Genomic DNA, 19,325 nt, shown 5'->3' on the forward strand with positions numbered 1-19,325 from the left:
ATCCACTTTTCCCCACTCTACATTCTTGGCAGCTGAGCACTGCCCAAGAAAAATGAAAAACTTGGCTCCTAGCTACTGCAATTAATGATTTCCCATCTCAAACTGGTTTTCAAAGGCATTCCTCAATCTTTTCACTTGGCTTTGGTCAGTGTCCTCACTTAGTCTTCCGGATGGTTACTACTAACAAAAACGTGAGACATGACTATGGTAAACAGAGTATCAGAACAACATCGAGGGTGTTGGATAAAGTATGAGAAGAAAACCAAAGGCCACACATGGTCAAAGCAATTTAGCTCCAATGCTGTATGTCCTTTGGGTTCTAAGTCAATTATTTTCATGGCACTAGGAATACTACTGCTGTCTTCTTATAGATCCTTAGAGTTTGAAAAGTGTGGTGAAGGGTGGACCACTGGTAAAAATGACTGCTTTCAACTCCCCTCATGCCCCAGGTACCTTTCATACTTACTAAACGTCATCAATGACACATACCAAACTTTTGTTTTCATTTTAATTTATTCTTTGCAGTTTAAAGTGAAAGTTAAAACATCAAACAAACCACAGAAGCTTTAGGTACAGTATTGACCGGTTTTAAAATAAAAACAGTGAATGATCGTTTACACACATTCCTTAAGTCTAAATTTACATTTTGTTATATAAAGGTACTATTATTACCACACCACAAGTCTAATTCCATATAAACCTATTTGTCAAGCAGGAGGATGACAATGCATCATAGCACAGCACAGAATGTTTCCATTAAGAAACCACAGCAGCAGTATTTGGTGAATGGTTATGCAAAGAACTAACCTGGAGGGTAATGTTAAAGGCGGGTCATGAGACAGCACACATTAACAAATGGAAAATGTAACTTTTATTAATTTAAGATAAATGTTATTCTTTGCTTTAAAAGCTATAGGATACTTTAAAAGCAGACCATACAAATTGCTTTAATTCTAGACTCAGTAACAAAGTACTATTCCATTAGTTGCTTGAAGGTCTATAACCTTTGAGTACTGCTCATTGGCTTTTTAAAGTCAACTTCAAATATAAAAGCACTTGAAGTTTACCAGTCAAAAATCTAAAGTTACACTGGCTACATGTTACATTAAAACATACCTTGTAAGAAAGACAGACTTTAAAAATTACTGCACTGTTGACTTAAAATAATTTCAAAAGAGGTTGCTCCTAAAAATAAAAATGCACCACTTTCAAATCTTTCAACACATTTTGGTTTAAAATAACATTTTGTGAAATCATTAACATGCTTCACCCACCTCTCGGCAAATATATTCCCACCTTTCAGCAAAGCAACAACTGGAAGTGGTTTTTAAACCTAGTATCATCTAAAGAAATGGGTCAGCACATATGTGAATTAGCTATTCACCGAAAACAATGTATTTAATGTTTCCACCATGAAAACAACACTACAAAATCCATTGGATGAATTCTATTTTTAGCTTAATGAATATATTAAAAACCTCACTTAACAGTGCCACACTAATATTTAGCGGGTTTTTTTGGCATTTAAATCAGAGCAATGCAAACCAGTATGTTTGATACAGGCAATTTGCACAAAAGTTTCAGAGGCAAAGAGATGCGGGAATGGTAAATTGGTAAGGAAATGAAACAACCCTGCTAGAGTCCTCGATTTTAGAATTTATCCTCAAAAGATGGCATAGTTAATCGCCATCGCTGTTTGTGAGCATTCAGACAAGACGGATACTTGTATGTGCTCTTAATGCTCAGCACCTTCTAAACTTCAAAATTAATCACAGGCAAGTCAGTCTTTCACTGAGAAACTGAAAAGGTACTTGGGAAATTCTGGCTGAGCGCAGCTACAAAAGCACCAAAATAGGCAAAGGAACAGAAACATATACCACACAAGTAATTCTGTGTTAATATTCTTCTTGCCTTTCTTAGTGGTCTTAGAAATATGTACTATGTTGAGTGTTAACTGGGCGGGGGGCGGGGGGGGGCGCAAGAGAAAAATACAAGTTTTAAACAAAGGAATTAGCTTGTAGAATTTTCATATTGGCACCAGTGATTTCTTTTTACTCTCCGAGGAGTTAAAACATGGTAGGGTGTGAGCGATTAACATGCTTTTGGATATATTTCCCAATAAACAGAACATTTCCTTAAATTCTACTAAAAAAGACATCCTTGAAGCATAAAGGTTAATAAATAATACCAACAAATACACCTCTCCATGGATTCTTTGTAGTATTGTGGATGACCCCTGCAGGTTGTGTGGGGTTATATGAGCCATCATTCCTTAATACTGAAACAGTATAGAAGCTCACTGGTTATTTAAGGTTTTTCGACAACTATTATTACCTAAACCTAAGGTATTCCCTATAAAGCAGAATCCACAGCTCAAAGTTTTAGACTATGAAAGATCTAATTAAATATCCTCCCAGTACCAAGAAGCTTTTAGGCATTAATTTTTCTAACTGACGACAGTTTTGATGTCCAGCTAGTATGAAGCACTAAAATGAATGCTTGAAACTTATGTCACTGTTCTGTTAATCCCTATAGGCACAGAATCATAGAAAAATGCATCCAGTATGGAAATGAAAGATTATGCCCCACTCTCAGCTGCTGGTTAAAACTAAGTACATGCTCTATAAATTCCCTTTCGGTATATCCAAAGGACCAGGCATACCTCAGGAATGCAAGTGGACTGTTGACAAAACCATCAGCATGGAGTATGAGGTATCATAATTACACACCGTCATAACATGGAGGTGATATCCTGGGATGGCTAGTTTTTGGGAAAAAAGGGTAAACACAAAAAAACGGAATTTGGAATTCATAAAAGAAATTGGCTTTGCAATTCAGTCTTGTACAGAGTGGATAACACCAAACAGGAAGGGTCTTTGAATCCGTATCTCTTCCCTGGTGAACACTCGGTCCAAAGTTCACTGAAGACAAACATGGGTACCCGGCAAGTTATTTTCCAGTGAAGCGGGCATTTTCACCCACTCTGTTTTATCCTCGGTACCTAGGACCTCTGAGGTCTTGTCACTGAATTGTCTGGGAAGAAGTACTTTCTCCACAGCACATGCCTTGAGCGTGAAGCCCTCCCATACAAAGGGAGAGAGACTAATCCTGCTCTTCTGAAGTAGAACTTCTAAGGCTAAGTCACTACTCTAAAATCTTGAATATGTTGCAAAAAAAAAAAAAATGTATCTCATAGAGGATAACTTTTATTTTTTTTTTAAAGATTTTATTTTTTTATTTGTCAGAGAGAGAGACAGAGCACAAGCAGGGAGAACGGCAGAGGGAGAAGCAGGCTCCCCGCTGAGCAGGGAGCCCGATGTGGGACTTGATCCCAGGACCCTGGGATCATGACCTGAGCCGAAGGCAGCCGCTTAACCAACTGAGCCACCCAGGCATCCCGAGGATAACTATTTTAACAGCATTATAAGAGACAGGATTAAGTACCCCCAATAAATAATTTCTAGCTTACAAGGGAAAATAAATTTACAAGCTATTTTTTATCTAAGATACCATCAATTGTAAGATGCACCATATATATAACTAAGAAAAAACACGGGCATTAAACTGACACAATGCTTTCATACCACGTAGGATGTTTATATTTATTGAAACGGTTTTTAGAGTGAAGCAGATGTTTAACACATCAATCTTGTGCATACCCAAAAGAAAGTATATGAAGTTAACTGGTTAGGTTATAACTATCACCTCATATTCTGAGTCCAGCTCTTCTGAATCACTTCTCAAATCACAGCCATGGATGTCTGCTTTCGTCCACGTAAGAGCACCCGTGGGGTGATCAAACGCACTGGGGATACGGTGTTTCTTGAAAGAGTGCTCCACCACCATCTTCTGCTTAATGTCAGCTGAAAGTTCTGAGCAAAACGAGGTCTGCCCCCTTAGAGATAACCCTGCTCGGCGCATGAACCGGTCACACCAGCCTCTGGTTGCTTTGAATTTTGTTTCGTCTATCCCCAGGGTTTTGGCGATTTCTCCTGCCTTCGATCGCATTGCTTGGCGCGTGACGGGCAATGCTTTCGCATGCATCTCGCTAACAAAACGTAGTACGGCTTCATCCACCTGTGGGTATCTTCCTTTCTTAGGCCCTGTAAAGCACTTTGTTGTTGCTTTACAAGAAAATATGGAATGGCGGTCACTCCTCCAGCGCCGGATATTTGCTTCACTAATCCTGAACGTTCGCCCCGCTGCCCTATTTCCATGCTTTTCTGCGTACACAATCACTTTTCGTTTCAATGCTGAATCATAGTGCAATCTTTTTGAAGACATCTTTAAATGCCAATTACACCTGACACATTTGGTACCAACAATACAGTGACGATGCTGTGACAAGCCGTTAATAAGTTCCCACCCACGCAGGCTGCGATAATTACGTCACGACCTCTCCTGGTTCACAGTAATCATGAGACACATCCCAATTTTGGACAAGGTAAAATGTGAAAACAAAAACAAAAATACAATATACATTACAGAATTAATAAAATACGGTTTTCTCAAGCCTGTCATGTTTACCAGATTCACACCAGTGCAAGAAAATAAGCCCGGGAGCCAGAGAGTTAAGTATGTAAGTAGAAAGCTAGTGAAGCAAAAGATTATCTTTAAGATGAAATCTGCAATGGTCTGGTTTGGTTTTAATTCCCTTTATTTTCATATGGCTTACATATAAATCTTTTTCTTTTAATTGGACTTAACATCCAAGTAAAAATGTTCTTCGATCTTTTACCAAACTACAAAGCCAGGTCATTAAAGACAGAGGCTCCCCACTGCCTTTCGTCATTCACTAGTATGGGACTAGGGCTAGGGTCAGTGGCCTTCATCAGCGGGTGCCCTCCTTTGCCGAGCAGATCTGATCCTGTACGAAGATGATGAAGTGTCTTCCTCGGTCTCAGAGCCTGACGGCTCATGATCTCCCTCCTGAGATCCTGTGTCTCCCACCAGTTCCCGCAGAAACTTGAATTTCGATAAAAAAAGGTGCCATACAAAATACCAACCTAAAAAGGGAGAAACATGAGGAAAAACTATTACACACAATATTATCAATGGAGGACATGCTAGTTAATTGTGTATGTGTTGGGGGAATATTACAAAACAGTATGTATAGTATCAATATATATGTGATTACCAATATATATTTATATAACAAACACTTACTAATCATTTACTATGGACAGGCACAAGAATAAACTCTGACATTATACAAGGAAGGCAGTAAGTTTCTGCCTTCATGGAATTTAGAATCCAAGCATGGTCTATCTACATTAAAATTATGATGACATTATGATATCTAAGTCAAAGTGTTTATTATATTAAAATCAAATTTCTGAGAGAACTTCACTAGGGAAAAAAGAAGATACTTTGCATGTCCTTGGGACAGTCATGTCTCAATGCTAATACTTACTAAAAGCAAGTCTGCTCTGATTGCAATGTGAAACCATTAAATGGCAGGGGTCAACTGCACTTCACTGAGAACTTCTGTCAGAGTGAAGCTATTCATAGTTTCTAGAAATAATACATTTTTAAAGAAAATTAATACATTTTCTTTAATTACATGATGAAAGAACAAAGCCAGACCACTACTATCTGAAGTTCAAGATTTTTAAAAATTCTGTATATTTTCATGTCAAAGTCATTAAAAAGTCTGAACTCTCCTTAAGAATAAAAATTACTAACCATGTTTTGTTTTTGCAAGGAGTTTGAAGTTCACTACATTTTAGACGCCCACGAATAAGGATCAATAAAATGAGTACACAGGATAAAACCTCTGAACCCATGACTAGTTGCTCTGAAATGTTAAGCGCATTTTAAAACAAACAAAAGTAACCACTGTAACAAAGTTTTCCAGGCTAGTGTGCTTTACTGATGCCTTCTGCTCTAAACTCTCTAGTTTAGTAGAAAAGCAATGTACCATAGCATGTTCTGATGAGTAGCAGTTTATGAAGACAAAATCCAAGCAGCTTTTCTACCCCAGCACTACACCCAATCAACATGAATGACCACTTAAGGAAGTTTCTAATTCTACTTGTTTCTTTCTTGCAGTCTCTGAAGCAAAAAAAAAACAAAAGAAAAAAGACCAACATAAGCTCCTTGGTATTAAAAGACTAACTTCAGGGGTTTAACCCTATTTCTCAAGGGTTTTCTTTCCCTGAAGCTTGAGCGCTGAATGCTAACTGAACCAAGCCGCAAATGTACTTCGGTCAACCAAAAGTGTGAGTAATGCACTTAACTTCATAAAATAGTATTTTCATAATATTCCAAATTAGCACGCTCCCATCTTCACCCACAATTCTCTGTAAAAGTGGGCACACCAAATTAGCAGAAAAAACTCTGGAGGAGTCAGGAGCCCCAGTTCTGAGAGAAGAGTCAGAAACTACTGTGGGAACTAAATGAGAAGGGCTCTACAGGGCCGGGAAACCATCAACATGATCAAAGCCCAGGACACTTGCATCAAACCCAAAAGAAACCCCATATCCATCAGCAGTTACTCCCCATTTCCTCCTCCCCCACCCCTGGAACCAGTAATCAACCTTTCTGTCTCTACGGATTTGTCCATTCTGAGCATTTCATATCAATGGAATCACAATATGTAGTCTTGGGTCTGGCTTCTTCCACTGACCTATACTTTCAAGGTTCATCATCCATGTTGTTACAGGTATCACTTCATTCCCTTTTTATCACAGAATAATATTCCATTGCACGAATACATCACATCCGGTTTAACCATTCAACAATGAGTGGCCATTCGGGTAGCTTCTACTTTGGGGTTGGTATAAAACAGTTTCTGCTTTTGGGCTGCAGTGACCATTTGTGTACAAGTTTTTGTAGAGACCTACTTTCATTTCTCTTGGGTATACATCTAGGCGTAAACTGCTGGATGAGGTGGTAACTTTGTGCTTAACCATTTGTGAAACTGCTGAACGGTTTTCCAGAGCAGCTGCGCCACTTCACACCCCCACATGTGGAGCTGCACGAGCCTCCAAATTCTCTACATCCTCACCAAGACCTTTCACTGTCCGCCTTTCCCATGACAGTCATCCTAGTGGGTGTAGCACTGTGGCTTTTATGTGCATTTCCCTCGTGACTAAAGATGTCGAGCATCTTTTCACATGTTTATTGGCCACTTATATATCTCCTTTGGAGAAATATCTATTCCATTCCTTTGCCCATTTTTTAAATCACATTGTCTTTTTAATGAGTTGTAAAAGTTCTTTATATATTCTTGATATTAGACCTTTATTAGATATGATTTCCAAATATTTCCTTCCACTCTGGGTTGTTTTTTCACTGTCTGATAATGTTATTTGAAGTACAAATGTTTTCAATTATGATGAAGCCTAATTTATCATTTTTTTTCTGTAATGAAATCCAACTTACCGATTTTTTCTTTGGTTGCTTGTACTTTGGGTGTCGTATCGTATCTAGGGAACCACTGAATAACCCAAGGTCATGAAGATTTACACCTATGTATTCCTCTAAGGGTTTTAGTTGTAGCTCTTACATTTAGGTCTGATCTATTTTAGTTAATTTTGGTCTGAGAGAGAGATTCAAATTCATTCTGCATGTGGATATCAAGTTGTTCTAAAACCATTTGTTGAAAAGGCTTCTCTTTTCCCCATTAAGTTGTCTTGACACCTTTGTCAAAAATCAAATGACCTGGGCGCCTGGGTGGCTCAGTCAGTTAAGCAACTGCCTTTGCTCAGGTCATGATCCTGAAGCCCCAGGATCAAGTCCCACATCTGTCTCCCTGCTCAGTAGGGAGTCTGCTTCTCCCTTTGCCCTTCACCCTGCTCATGCTCTCTCTCGTTCGCTTGCTCTCTCTTTAAACCTTTAAAAATCTTTAAGAAAAATAAAAATAAAAACAAAAACAGTTTAAAAAAATAATAAAAGGACCAGAAATTGATCTATACTATCTCTATGCCCGTACCACACCATTTTGATTACAGTAGCTTTGTATTTAAGTTTTGAAATTGAGGGGCGCCTGAGTGGCTCAGTTGGTTAACTGCCTCCGGCGCAGGTCATGATCTCAGGGTCCTGGGATGGATTCCCGAGTCAGGATCCCTCCTCAGCGGGGAGTCTGCTTCTCCTTCTCCCTCTGCCCACCCCCCACTCCTGTTCTCTCTTGCGCTCTCTCTCAAATAAAATCTTTTAAAAAAGTTTTAAAACTGAGAGTTAAAGTCTACTATCTTTGTTCTTTTCAAGATCATTTTGACTGTTCTGAGTCCCTTGCATTTCCATGTAAATTTTATAATTACGCTGTTGATTTCTGCAAATAAGGCAGTGAGAATTTTGATAGGGATTATGCCGAATCTGCCGATTAATGTGGGGACCCTACACAGTTTTTTTTAATACCTCCCTGTACTTACAAGATTTTTCCACAATAGACAAACATGACTTTGATAAATAAAAAAATCAGGAAAAACAAGTCAGAAACTAATAAGTAAATCATGAATACTCTATAGACTTATGTTTTAAATATGCCAATGCCACTAATTGGCCTAAACTATTAAAGCCAGCTGATTTCAACAAATACTAAAGAAAACCGTTAACTCTTAGGTTAGTTTTGACTATCAAAGTCTTGACCTCATAAAGAACAAAGACTCCAACAGTGGCTACAAGGTGTAAAATGACCATAAAGAAAAGTAGGGGAGGGCGCCTGGGTGGCTCAGTTGGTTAAGCGACTGCCTTCGGCTCAGGTCATGATCCTGGAGTCCCGGGATCGAGTCCCGCATCAGGCTCCCTGCTCGGCAGGGAGTCTGCTTCGTCCTCTGACCCTATCCCCTCTCATGTGTTCTCTCTCTCTCAAGTAAATAAAATCTTAAAAAAAAAAAAAAAAGAAAGAAAAGTAGGGGAGTACTCTTCTGACTAAAAAGAGACTATGGTGAAGGGCTGGCATGCTGGAGTCCCACCATAAAATACTAGAGGGCTCCTGCAGTGATGGTTAAGACTGTCTCCTAGCACAGAAATCTACACAGTAAGGAACTAAGGACAGCTGTGGCAGTCAGTTTGGGAAGGCACAAAAGCATTCAGCTAGATCACAAACTCTTTCTCAACTTTAATGAAACGAACCACCGCCCCTAATTTTTTTAATCACTGCCAACAACCTATGCAAGGGATTCAATCTCAAATCAAAGAATTCAGAATGTGGTTGCCAATGAGGTGCTGAGTTCAGAGCAGTAAGTTATGGCTACTACTACCTCCATACACACAGCTAAACCACCCCGTTCCACACCTCTCCTTTGTATCCCCCAATCTGGGATAAGAAAACTTGAGAAGCGTGCTCATTTTCCCTATTTGGTCGGGGTGTTCAGATACGCAAGGGTCGGGAGTGGAAGGGGAGCGTGTGGTCAGTGACACTGCTTCCCACAAAACATCGTCAAGTAGAGAAGTCCCCTGACTGAGATACAGAGTTCGTCTGCTGGGCAGCCAAAAACGAAAGGATAAACTTTCACCGGGCCGGTGTTTTACGGACTAGTGTAACAACAGGGTGGGAACGCAAAGCTAAAAGATAAATAGCGTTGATAAGAACTGCAGAGGTATTTGCTAAACTGAGGGAAGTTCAACAAGCTGTTGTCCAAGTAAAATGACTCAAGTTCTAACAGCTATAATTTTTCAGAGACAGATGGCAGAAGGAAGTGGGGGAAGGGAGTTTCCATATCACAGTACCTACGATTAGTAAGATCTCATGCTTCTACAGAGTATTATTAGTCTGAACAAAGGAGGATCCTAAAAACTTCAAGCAGTTTGATTAAAAAAAAAATTATACACACGATCATTTATTTTAGGGAAAAAAACCATTATTAAAACCCCAATGGGTATATACCAAGGAAAATATGACACAGCAAAGAAGAAACTAAGAGAGGAACTACTACAGTGCCACATAAAGCTGCTAATAAGACAGTTACTATGTTAATTACACATTTTTTAAGTCTGGAACAGGTACTGCAAGGAAATGCTTTGCACATATCATTTAATGGCCAAACTGTCACTCAATTTAACTAAACTGTCCATTCACATACTTCTGGAAGTTGATTAATGGGGGCCCTGCTCTATTCATCTATAGTATTTTATTTTATTTTTTATTTTTTATTTTTTTTTAAAGATTTTATTTATTTATTTGACAGAGAGAGGTAGAGGCACAGTGAGAGAGGGAACACAAGCAGGGGGAGTAGGAAAGAGAGAAGCAGGCTTCCCACCGAGCAGGGAGCCCGATGCGGGGCTCGATCCCAGGACCCTGAGATCATACCGGAGCTGAAGGCAGTCGCTTAACCAACTGAGCCACCCAGGCGCCCCTATAGTATTTTAGTTATACTGGTCTTATGATTAAAAACAAAGTAGAAAGTCATATACATAGTTCATCTCCTCTTCTTTTAATAAAGCAGCTTTTAGGTCAAGTAACAGAAACCTTGACTTATCTTCACCAAAAAGTGGGAATTTATTGTTAGCTTACAGGAGAGTAAGCTTACAGAATGCAAGGGAAGAAGTAGGTTGCTGGGACAGAACTAGAAGGCTCTTGGGAATGGATGTCATTCTCACAGCATTATTTGTTTCTCTCTACACACTTGCTTCACTTTCTTCTCAGCTTCCCTTGCACATAGCTGCTTCTTCCCTCTTCTATGGAAGACTTCTTGGTTATAACCTCAAAAAAACAAAACAAAACAAAAAACCCACCCTGGATTTCCATCCCAACTTGGGTCTAGTGTCAGCCCCAGACCAGGGTCAGTGCGCATTACCTGCGTCAGGTATGGCCAGCATGGCTGTAGGGCTACCCCGGAGAGCTAGAGGGTGATCTTAGAGATTGCAGGGGAGTGGACAGGATAGCCTAGAAAAAGAATCCAGGAAAGCTGTCTCCTCTACTTTTTTTAGCAACAGAGTCCTGGAGGATGGTCTCCACTAATGAGTCACTCAGAAACAAAACATCCCTGAGCTAGGCAGGCAATTCTTTTGTTGGATAAAGTCTAACCAAAATCTTCAATCTTCTTGCCTTGATTCCTTCAAAACCACAACACAGTGTAACCTTTAATGAATGTCCACACTGCAAGAGGTCCTCAACCTCTTGAACTCAGGAACTACTTATGGTGGGGGTGAGGTGAGATCAGATGAGGCTGGGAGTCATATTCTCCCTTTTAAGGGAAAAGAACACAAGTAAGTGTAAGGCCAGTTCAAAAGCATTTATTATCCAATGGAATGACCCTAAAGGTATATGATTACCACATTACAGCCATTCACAACAAAATCACTCCAACTGGCTACTCATCATACTCTGCTAGGAAGCTTTGAGAAATACAACTCTTGACTTCCCATATGACTAGACCAGCTCAGTTTGGACTCTGGGACCTACTGACTAACTTCTACCAGGTATGTGTATGTATCTTTGTGGGGCAGTGGGATGAGAGGAAGAATTATCACTAAAAAAGCTACCTTTTACTGAAAAGGACTTACCCTGTACCCTGCATGCCTACAGCCAACAAGAACTCTCATGGAAGCAGAGCTCATACAATTCCTCCACTGACAACAAATGTGAAGACACCAGAAACTACTTACCTAACCTTGCTCTATGGGATGTGTGTCTCCTACCTTGTTCTGGGATTTAGTAAGAGAGAAATGGGAAAGAGGAAGGGAGAGAAGTGGGGGGAGGAGAACTGTCCACAACTGCATGTATACAGAATCAGAAATTTACACCGATTGCTGAAACGAGTACTGTAGTTTTTCATAGTTTAAAAGGCAAGTGTGTGCCTTGCTCCAGTCTCACACAGGTAATTACACACTGTATGTCAGAAAAACTGGTGGGGAACAGTGGGTGTATATTCTGGGATAAGCAAAGGAGCACTCACCTGTGTGTGCCAATAACTAAGCATTAGTTCAAAGGATGAATTTCATGAAACACACTGTACATTGTTTTTCTCTGCAAGATAAACGTGCTGGCAGCAGAAGGGTGGTGATAGCAGATGAACCTGAGAGATGAATCAACACCATCAACACACCACAAACCCAAGGGACAGTTGAGTTGTAATTATAGAGCTCTCAGTTTACAAAGTGCTTTTCTATTCAACAGCTCCTGTAATCCTCCCAATTGTCCTCTGAATTAATGAGACTAGGAATCATTATCCCCAATTTCTAGATAACAAAATAAAGGCTCAAAGTGACTCAACCATTGAAGAAGGCCAGCTAGGCAAGAGAGCAACAATTTTTAAAAGTGTATCAGATTTCTCAGATTTTCGAGGTGAAAGTATGGCTAAAACCCACAACACTAATTGGAGAATGAGAATTTGACTTCACTACCCAAGATCTTTTCAGGTCAAAAACCCAGCTACTGTATAATCACAAATGTTTGTCTCTGTGGAATCATTCCAACGGAGTTACATAATCCCACCTTCATGATGGCATCTAAGTGGTTAACTAATTGGCTCAATACCAATCTCAAGCTGTATAAAGCTCTTTTCCATTTTCAATCCTCTTACTGATTTTTATTTTTCTCTGAAGGTAGCTAAGGCTCACTTCTAAGATAATATATCCAAGGCCACAGACAAGACTAAGTAAAAATAGAGCCATGCTCTTCCCCTTCTTGCCACAATATTCCCTCTACGGCACACCCCTTTTGTAATGACACACTGGGTAACACTAGATGATAAGCCCCTGGAGATACCATTACTGAATCAACACCATGTTGAACCATAATAGCTCCACATCCAAAACTCTTTTATCCAACAAACAGGACATTTTTTAAGTTGCCTTTTTAAAACCTCTCCTCTTACCTTTTCTTGTTCTTCTCTCTTTGGTGACAACACGCCCATAGATCCAAATATTACCTCTATGACAAATGATAAGCACATTTTCCCCCCATACTTCCCACCTTTCTTGACTCTCTGCTTAGTTCGCTTGACAGCACCTTTAAAAAATATATACATTCCACAGCTCCTCCTTCTGATTTTCTTATTTCTGTGATGGGTATTATATCCTCTCCCCAGGTCTCTGGTGAGAAATAGTTCCTTTTCAGCACATGGCCCCTCCTCTACTTTACCTCAGTGCTATATAGATTCTACCTCGGTAAACCCTCTCCCATCTGTTTGCTTCTCTCCATTCTCAGTGTCATTCTCGAGCCTGTATCAAATCCTTATTATCTGCCAACTGGATTATCAGCATAATGGCTGACAGCTCACAAGCAGCCACACTGCTTGGCCATGAATCCTAACTCAACAACTTACCTGCAACTTGAGCCAGTTAACCTCTATGTGCCTCAGTTTCCTCTTGCATTAAATGGAGATAATAGTACCCATTCTCAAAGGGTGACACAGGTAATAAAAGGAATACACATAACATGCTAAAGAATGAGTGGCACATAATAAACACATATCAAACGTTACCCATTGTCACTGTCTCCTAGGTTCCAGTCCCTTCTTCTTTTGGGCAAATGCTACAGACAAAAGGCTACTACCACTGTTACTAAGAATTTTAAGCATCACCAATACATAATTTTTACACCTTTCTACTACACTATCTCTTGAGTATAATGCTGTCTTGAGTGACTGCTTTAGCACTTCATGCTCACTTCCATCTTTCATTGCATTAATAACTAATTGTCTCTCATTCCCTCTAAGACACCAGTTTCTGAAGACAAGGAAATGTATGGTTTACCAATGTCTTTGACTTCATTCCCTATGTCTTGAACAGTACCTGGCACAGAGCAGACCCTCAAATCAACCAATCCTCATGCTCAGCCCCTCAACATGCAGACAAAACTACCCATGAATTTAAGGGTATAATGACTTTCACCAATTAACCCATTTCGTAGCCCTGAAGATGCCTGCTACATAATGTAGTTATAAATGGAGAACTGCTTTAAGACACTGAACAACCTTATCAACCAAGGTGACCTGACACATAAGAGTACGCTCTATTCAGTAACTATAGAAGAATCATTCTTCTCAAGTGTACAGAACATTCACCAAAATACACCATCAATCAGTCTTATTAACTTCAAGGGTAAGCCCTCTTAAATTCTACTATACAAAATATATTTTCTGACCATAACAAAATTAAACTAGAAACTGATGACAAAATGGTAATTGGGGGAAAAATTCAAATATTCAAAGTTTAAACAACATACTCCTAAATAATCCACTCCAAAGAGAAATCACAAGTGAAACTAAAAAATAGTTTGAACTGAATTACTTTTTTTAATTTAAATTAAAGTTAATCAAGATATAGTGTAGTAGTATTGATTTCAGGAACAGAATTTAGCGATTCATCACTTACATATACGTGTAACACCCAGTGCTCATCACAAGTATCCTCGTTAATGCCCATCACCTACTTATCCCATTCCCCCCACCCACCCATCCACACCTCCCCCTGAATAATTTTTTTAAATCAAAAGCAATACCCAGGACTTCTGGCGTAGCCATGGCACCTAACGCTACCACTAACCCCTCATAGCTGCTGCCTCTAGAGCTTGTGGACAAATGTATAGGATCAATAATTCACATTATGATGAAGAGTGATAAAGAAATTGTTGGCACACTTTTGGGATTTGATGACTTTGTCCGTATGGTACTGGAGGATGTCAATGAGTTTGAAATCACACCAGAAGAAAGAAGGATCACTAAATTTGATCAAATTTTGCTAAATGGAAATAATATAACAATGCTGGTTCCTGGAGGTCCTGAAGTATGAATGGATTTCCTTGACTTAATTTTTTTTTCCTATAATAGCAAAATAGAAAAAAAATTTTTAACCTTTTAATGTTTGGATTCTGTAAAGCTAAGTTTCCCGTTAAAGGGGAAATACTTTGAAGATGCACTGTAAATGCTCATTTTTTAACTTAATCATTATTATCTTGGAAAAAGAACAGTTTGTTCTTCGAAGACTAAAATAAAAATGTTTTCAGTTAAAAAACAAAAAAGAAAAGAAATACCCACAAAGAAATTTATTAACTTTTTTTTTTAAAAAAAGGAAGGCCCAAAATCAAGTCTAAGCTTCCACCATGAGAAACTAGAAGTACAAATTAAACTCAAAATAAGTAGAAGAAAATAAAGATAAAAGCATAAAGCAATGAAATAGAATATGGATGAATAATAAAGGGGAAAAAAAACCACAATGAAACCAAAGTTGATTCTTCAAAATGATCAATATAATGTATAAACCTCCTGCCAAACTGATCATGTGAAAAAAAAAAAAGAGACACAAATAAGGAATGAAAGAGAAGACATCACCATAGATCCTACAGATATTAAAAGGATAATGAGAATATTATAAACTTTATTCTGGTAAATTACACAATTCAGAGTGCTTAAAAAGCACAAAATATGAAAGCTCACAAAAGAAGAAATAGATAACTAAAATAGCCCAACATGTAGTAAAGAAACTGAATTTGTAGTTAAAACCTTCTCCAAAAGAAAAGTCCTGGCCCAGATTAATTCTACCACACATTTAAGAAAAAGTATATGAACTGTGGCAGACACAGCTTAGTAACCTCAATGTGTCAGGCCATGTGTAAGTAACTCTTGTGTGACCTGTCCCCTTGAGGGTGTATGGAACCTGTGATCCACTTCCAACCAATAGAATTCAGCAAGGGTGATGGGACAGGTTATATGATAAAGGTAAAAAGGATTTTGCAGATACAGTTAAGGAATCCATCAGTTGATTCTGAGTTACTGAAAAGGGAAATTACCATAGGTGGACCCAACTCAATTAAGTGTAAATCATTAAAAGAGAGACTGAGACAGTCCTTGGTATCACAGAGATTCTCCTGCTGACTTAAAGCAGCAAGCCACTGTTAAGTCCTACAGTCAGTCACAAGGAACTGAACTCCACCAGCCGTCCTAAGAGGTGGGCTAACACCCTGAATGCACTGTGAGATGGAGAATAGAGGACCCAGCTAAAGCCATACCCAGACTCCTAACCTGCAGAAACCGTGAGCTAATAATTATATGTTGTCGGAAGTTGTTAAGTTTGTGGTAATTTGTTATGCAGCAATAGAAAACTAATATCGTAATTCTAAGCAAACTCTTCAAAGAAATAAAAAAGGAACAGTCCCAACTCACTTTTGATGAGGTCTTGCATGACCCTTATGACAAAACCAGATAAAAGCATTTAAGAAAGCTACTAATATTCCTCATGAATGTAAATGGAAAAACCTCAAATATTTAGTAAATCAAACCCTGCAATACATAAAAAACGATAACCCATCAACATATAAAAAGGGCATATCTGAGGAATGTGGGGTTGTTTTAACATTCAAAACTCAATGTAATACACCATATAAAGAGACTTAAAAACGCCATGACCATCTCAATGCAGAAAAAGCATTTGAAAAGAAATCCAACATCCAATGCTGATTTTTAAAAATATTTCATAGTAGGAATAGAAGGAACTTTTCTTTTCTAGCCTGATAAAGAATATCTACAAACTCAGCTAACATTAAACTGAACAGTGAAAGACTGTGTTTCTCAAAGATCAAGGAGAAAGATCTGCTCTCACCCCCTTCTTTCAATGCTACACTGGAGGTACAATGAGGCAAAAACTTAGAAGACACATCCTGGAAGGAATAGGTAAAACAATCATTGGCAGTTAGTATGAACCTCTGGGTAGAAAATTCTATGGAATTTACAAAAAAATAAAGGTAGTAAGTGAATTTTGCAGTTCTGTAGAATACACTGCCAATATACAAAAATCATCTGAATTTCTATATATCTGCAGCAAACATTAAATGAGTACCACGCACAATAGCATCAAAACTATGAAACCTTTACAGTTAAATTTGACAAAATTAGTGCAAGAACTGTATTACATACTGAAATACATAAAATGTTGCTGAGAGAAATTAAAGCCCCCCCCCCAAAAAAAGAATAAAGAGATACAATATGGTCATGGATTGTTAACATTAAGATGTCTATTCTCTCCAAATTCAATAGATCTATTTTAACAAGCTGATTCTGAAGCTTATAAAGAAATGCAAAGGATCTAAAATAGTAAACATTTTGAAAAGAGTAACACTGCATAACCTACACAATTGGTGTCAATGGAACAGAATAGTCCAGAAATAAACTTATATATATATGAGATATATATATGATACATATCATATATATATCTCATATATATATATCTCATATATATGAGATCAATTGATTTTTCTTTTTTTTTTTTTTTAAAGATTTTATTTATTTATTTGAGAGAGAGAGAATGAGAGACAGAGAGCATGAGGGGGAGGAGGGTCAGAGGGAGAAGCAGACTCCCTGCCGAGCAGGGAGCCCGATGCGAGACTCAATCCTGGGACTCCAGGATCATGACCTGAGCCGAAGGCAGTCGCTTAACCAACTGAGCCACCCAGGCGCCCGAGATCAATTGATTTTCAACAATTGCCTTCAATAAATGATGCTAAAACTACCCTTATGTAAAAAAGAACCCTGGATCCTTAACTTAAACCAAACACAAAAAATTACTTCAAAGAAAGTATTTATAAAACATGTATCTGATAAGAGACTGTACCCAAAATACATTAGAATTGTTACAACTTGATAATAAAAAGACAATGAAATTTCTTAAGTGGACAAAAAATTTAAACAGACGCTTGACAACATGGCTGTTGGCAATGGAAAACACATTTGGCAATTTCTTATAAAGCTACCCAAGAGAAATGAGAACCTATATCCCCACCAAGACTTGTAAATGAATGCTAATAATAGTAGTAATACTTGTAATAGCCCGGGCTCCCTGCTCAGCCAGGAGACTGCTTCTCCCTCTCCCACTCCCCCTGCTTGTGTTCCCTCCCTCGCTGTGTCTCTGTCAAATAAATAAAATCTTAAAAAAGGGGCGGGGGGCGCCTGGGTGGCTCAGTCGTTAAGCCTTCAGCTCAGGTCATGCTCCCAGGGTCCTGGGATCAAGCCCCTCATTGGGCTCCCTGCTCCACGGGAAACCTGCTTCTCCCTCTCCCACTCCCCCTGTTTGTGTTCCCTCTCTTGCTGTGTATCTCTCTGTCAAATAAATAAAAGCTTTAAAAAAAAAAAATACTTGTAACAGCCAAAAACTGGAAACTCTAATAGTTATCAATAAGCAACTGGATTAACAAGCTGTGGTATATCCATCCAGTGGAATATTATCCATCAATTAAAAAAATGAATCACTGATATATACAACAACACAGATGGATTTCAAAAGCATTATGCTAAGTGAAAGAAGTCAAACACAAAAGATTTGCTACATGATTCCACTTACATTAAATTCTAGAAAAGGTAAAATTATGGTTATGGGAAGCAGTGCAATTGTTGCAAGGGCTTGAGGACTTACTACAAAAGGCCATGAGAATCTTCTGGAGTGATCAAAATGTTCTGTACCTTGATTGTGGTGGTGGTCACACCACTACACACATTTGCTAAAACTCATCAAATTTTGTACTTTCTCTTCACACTTTTCTGTGATCATTTTGAAATGTATGTTATCCATGTTAAACTAAGGACAGTTTATAAACTATTTCTAAGACCAGGTTGAATCTTCGAAAAACTATTTTCCACACATCAGTTAATTCCTATTTCTTCACTTGTACCTCAATGTGAGCTAGATAAGCAGAAATGTATTGATCTTCAGTATTCCCAGATTGTTATTTGCATTTGTTTGATGGCTAAAATTAAGAGGTTGCACGCACTGTTCAAGACATACAGCTAGTAAGTGGCAGTGCTGGTCGTCTTTAAAGCTAGATCCGCCAGAGTCCTTGTGTGGCACAGTAGGAACCCAGGACTGGGCACTAGACAAGGCCTGCAAATTTCAGTCTATCCATGGTCTGTTAAGCCAGGTTGAACTAGGGAGCACAACCAAGCCAACCCCTGGAGAAGGGAGAATCTGCACACCAAGACAACTATTTCTCTCTCATGCAGGCCCACAGTGATACTCTCCTATGACCTAAAAACTTCAATCTCAAATACTCTTTAGATACAGGGGCAGGTAGAGCCGACAGAAGTGGCATCACTGTTGTTGGATCAGGCTACAATCAGACCAACACCACTCCTAGCCCCTACACACCAACCCTTAACACTAACCTACCTGGTTTCCTTGCTTCTAGCTTCCCACTGCTCACACTGTATCTAGGACAGCCTACAAAATGCTAAGTTCCTGCTAAAAACTCTTAGACAGCTCCACTACTGCCTATCAGAAAGCATAAATTCTGCAGGAGATGCCTATAAAATGCCACAATCTGGGTGCTTCCTGCCTCCATCTATAACCTCAGCCAATTCTTCAAGGACTGAATCATTCATTTGAATATTCATGGAGCACCTACTATGTTCCAAATACCATCCTTAGTGGGACATATTTGCCCCCCA

At 38.8% G+C, this 19,325-nt stretch overlaps 2 protein-coding genes across 2 annotated transcripts in view; one reads left to right on the top strand and one right to left on the bottom strand.

Annotated features, from left to right (window-relative positions):
* Positions 1–852: 852 nt before the first annotated feature.
* Positions 853–19,325, bottom strand: part of SMIM13 (small integral membrane protein 13) — a 28,118-nt gene continuing 9,645 nt past the window's right edge. Inside the window, exon 2 of the mRNA XM_045866378.3 lies at positions 853–5,006. Coding sequence (XP_045722334.1) covers positions 4,819–5,006 — 188 coding nt within the window. The 3' untranslated portion in view covers positions 853–4,818. The remainder of the gene's footprint in view (positions 5,007–19,325) is intronic.
* Positions 14,373–14,682, top strand: LOC123837458 (U6 snRNA-associated Sm-like protein LSm5). Its single transcript, XM_064597179.1, has one exon. The coding sequence runs from the start codon at positions 14,497–14,499 to the stop codon at positions 14,680–14,682; it is 186 nt and encodes a 61-aa protein (XP_064453249.1). The 5' UTR covers positions 14,373–14,496.

The sequence above is a fragment of the Mirounga angustirostris genome, unplaced genomic scaffold (assembly GCF_029215605.1).
Source record: "Mirounga angustirostris isolate CCGP_5_RB_7025 unplaced genomic scaffold, mMirAng1.0.hap1 SCAF_8, whole genome shotgun sequence".
In the NCBI taxonomy this organism is placed as follows: Eukaryota; Metazoa; Chordata; class Mammalia; order Carnivora; family Phocidae; genus Mirounga; species Mirounga angustirostris.

What these genes read in the sequence shown, in the direction of transcription:
- LOC123837458 (XM_064597179.1), top strand. Translation starts at nt 14,497, where the DNA reads ATGATGAAGAGTGATAAAGAAATTGTTGGCACACTTTTGGGATTTGAT.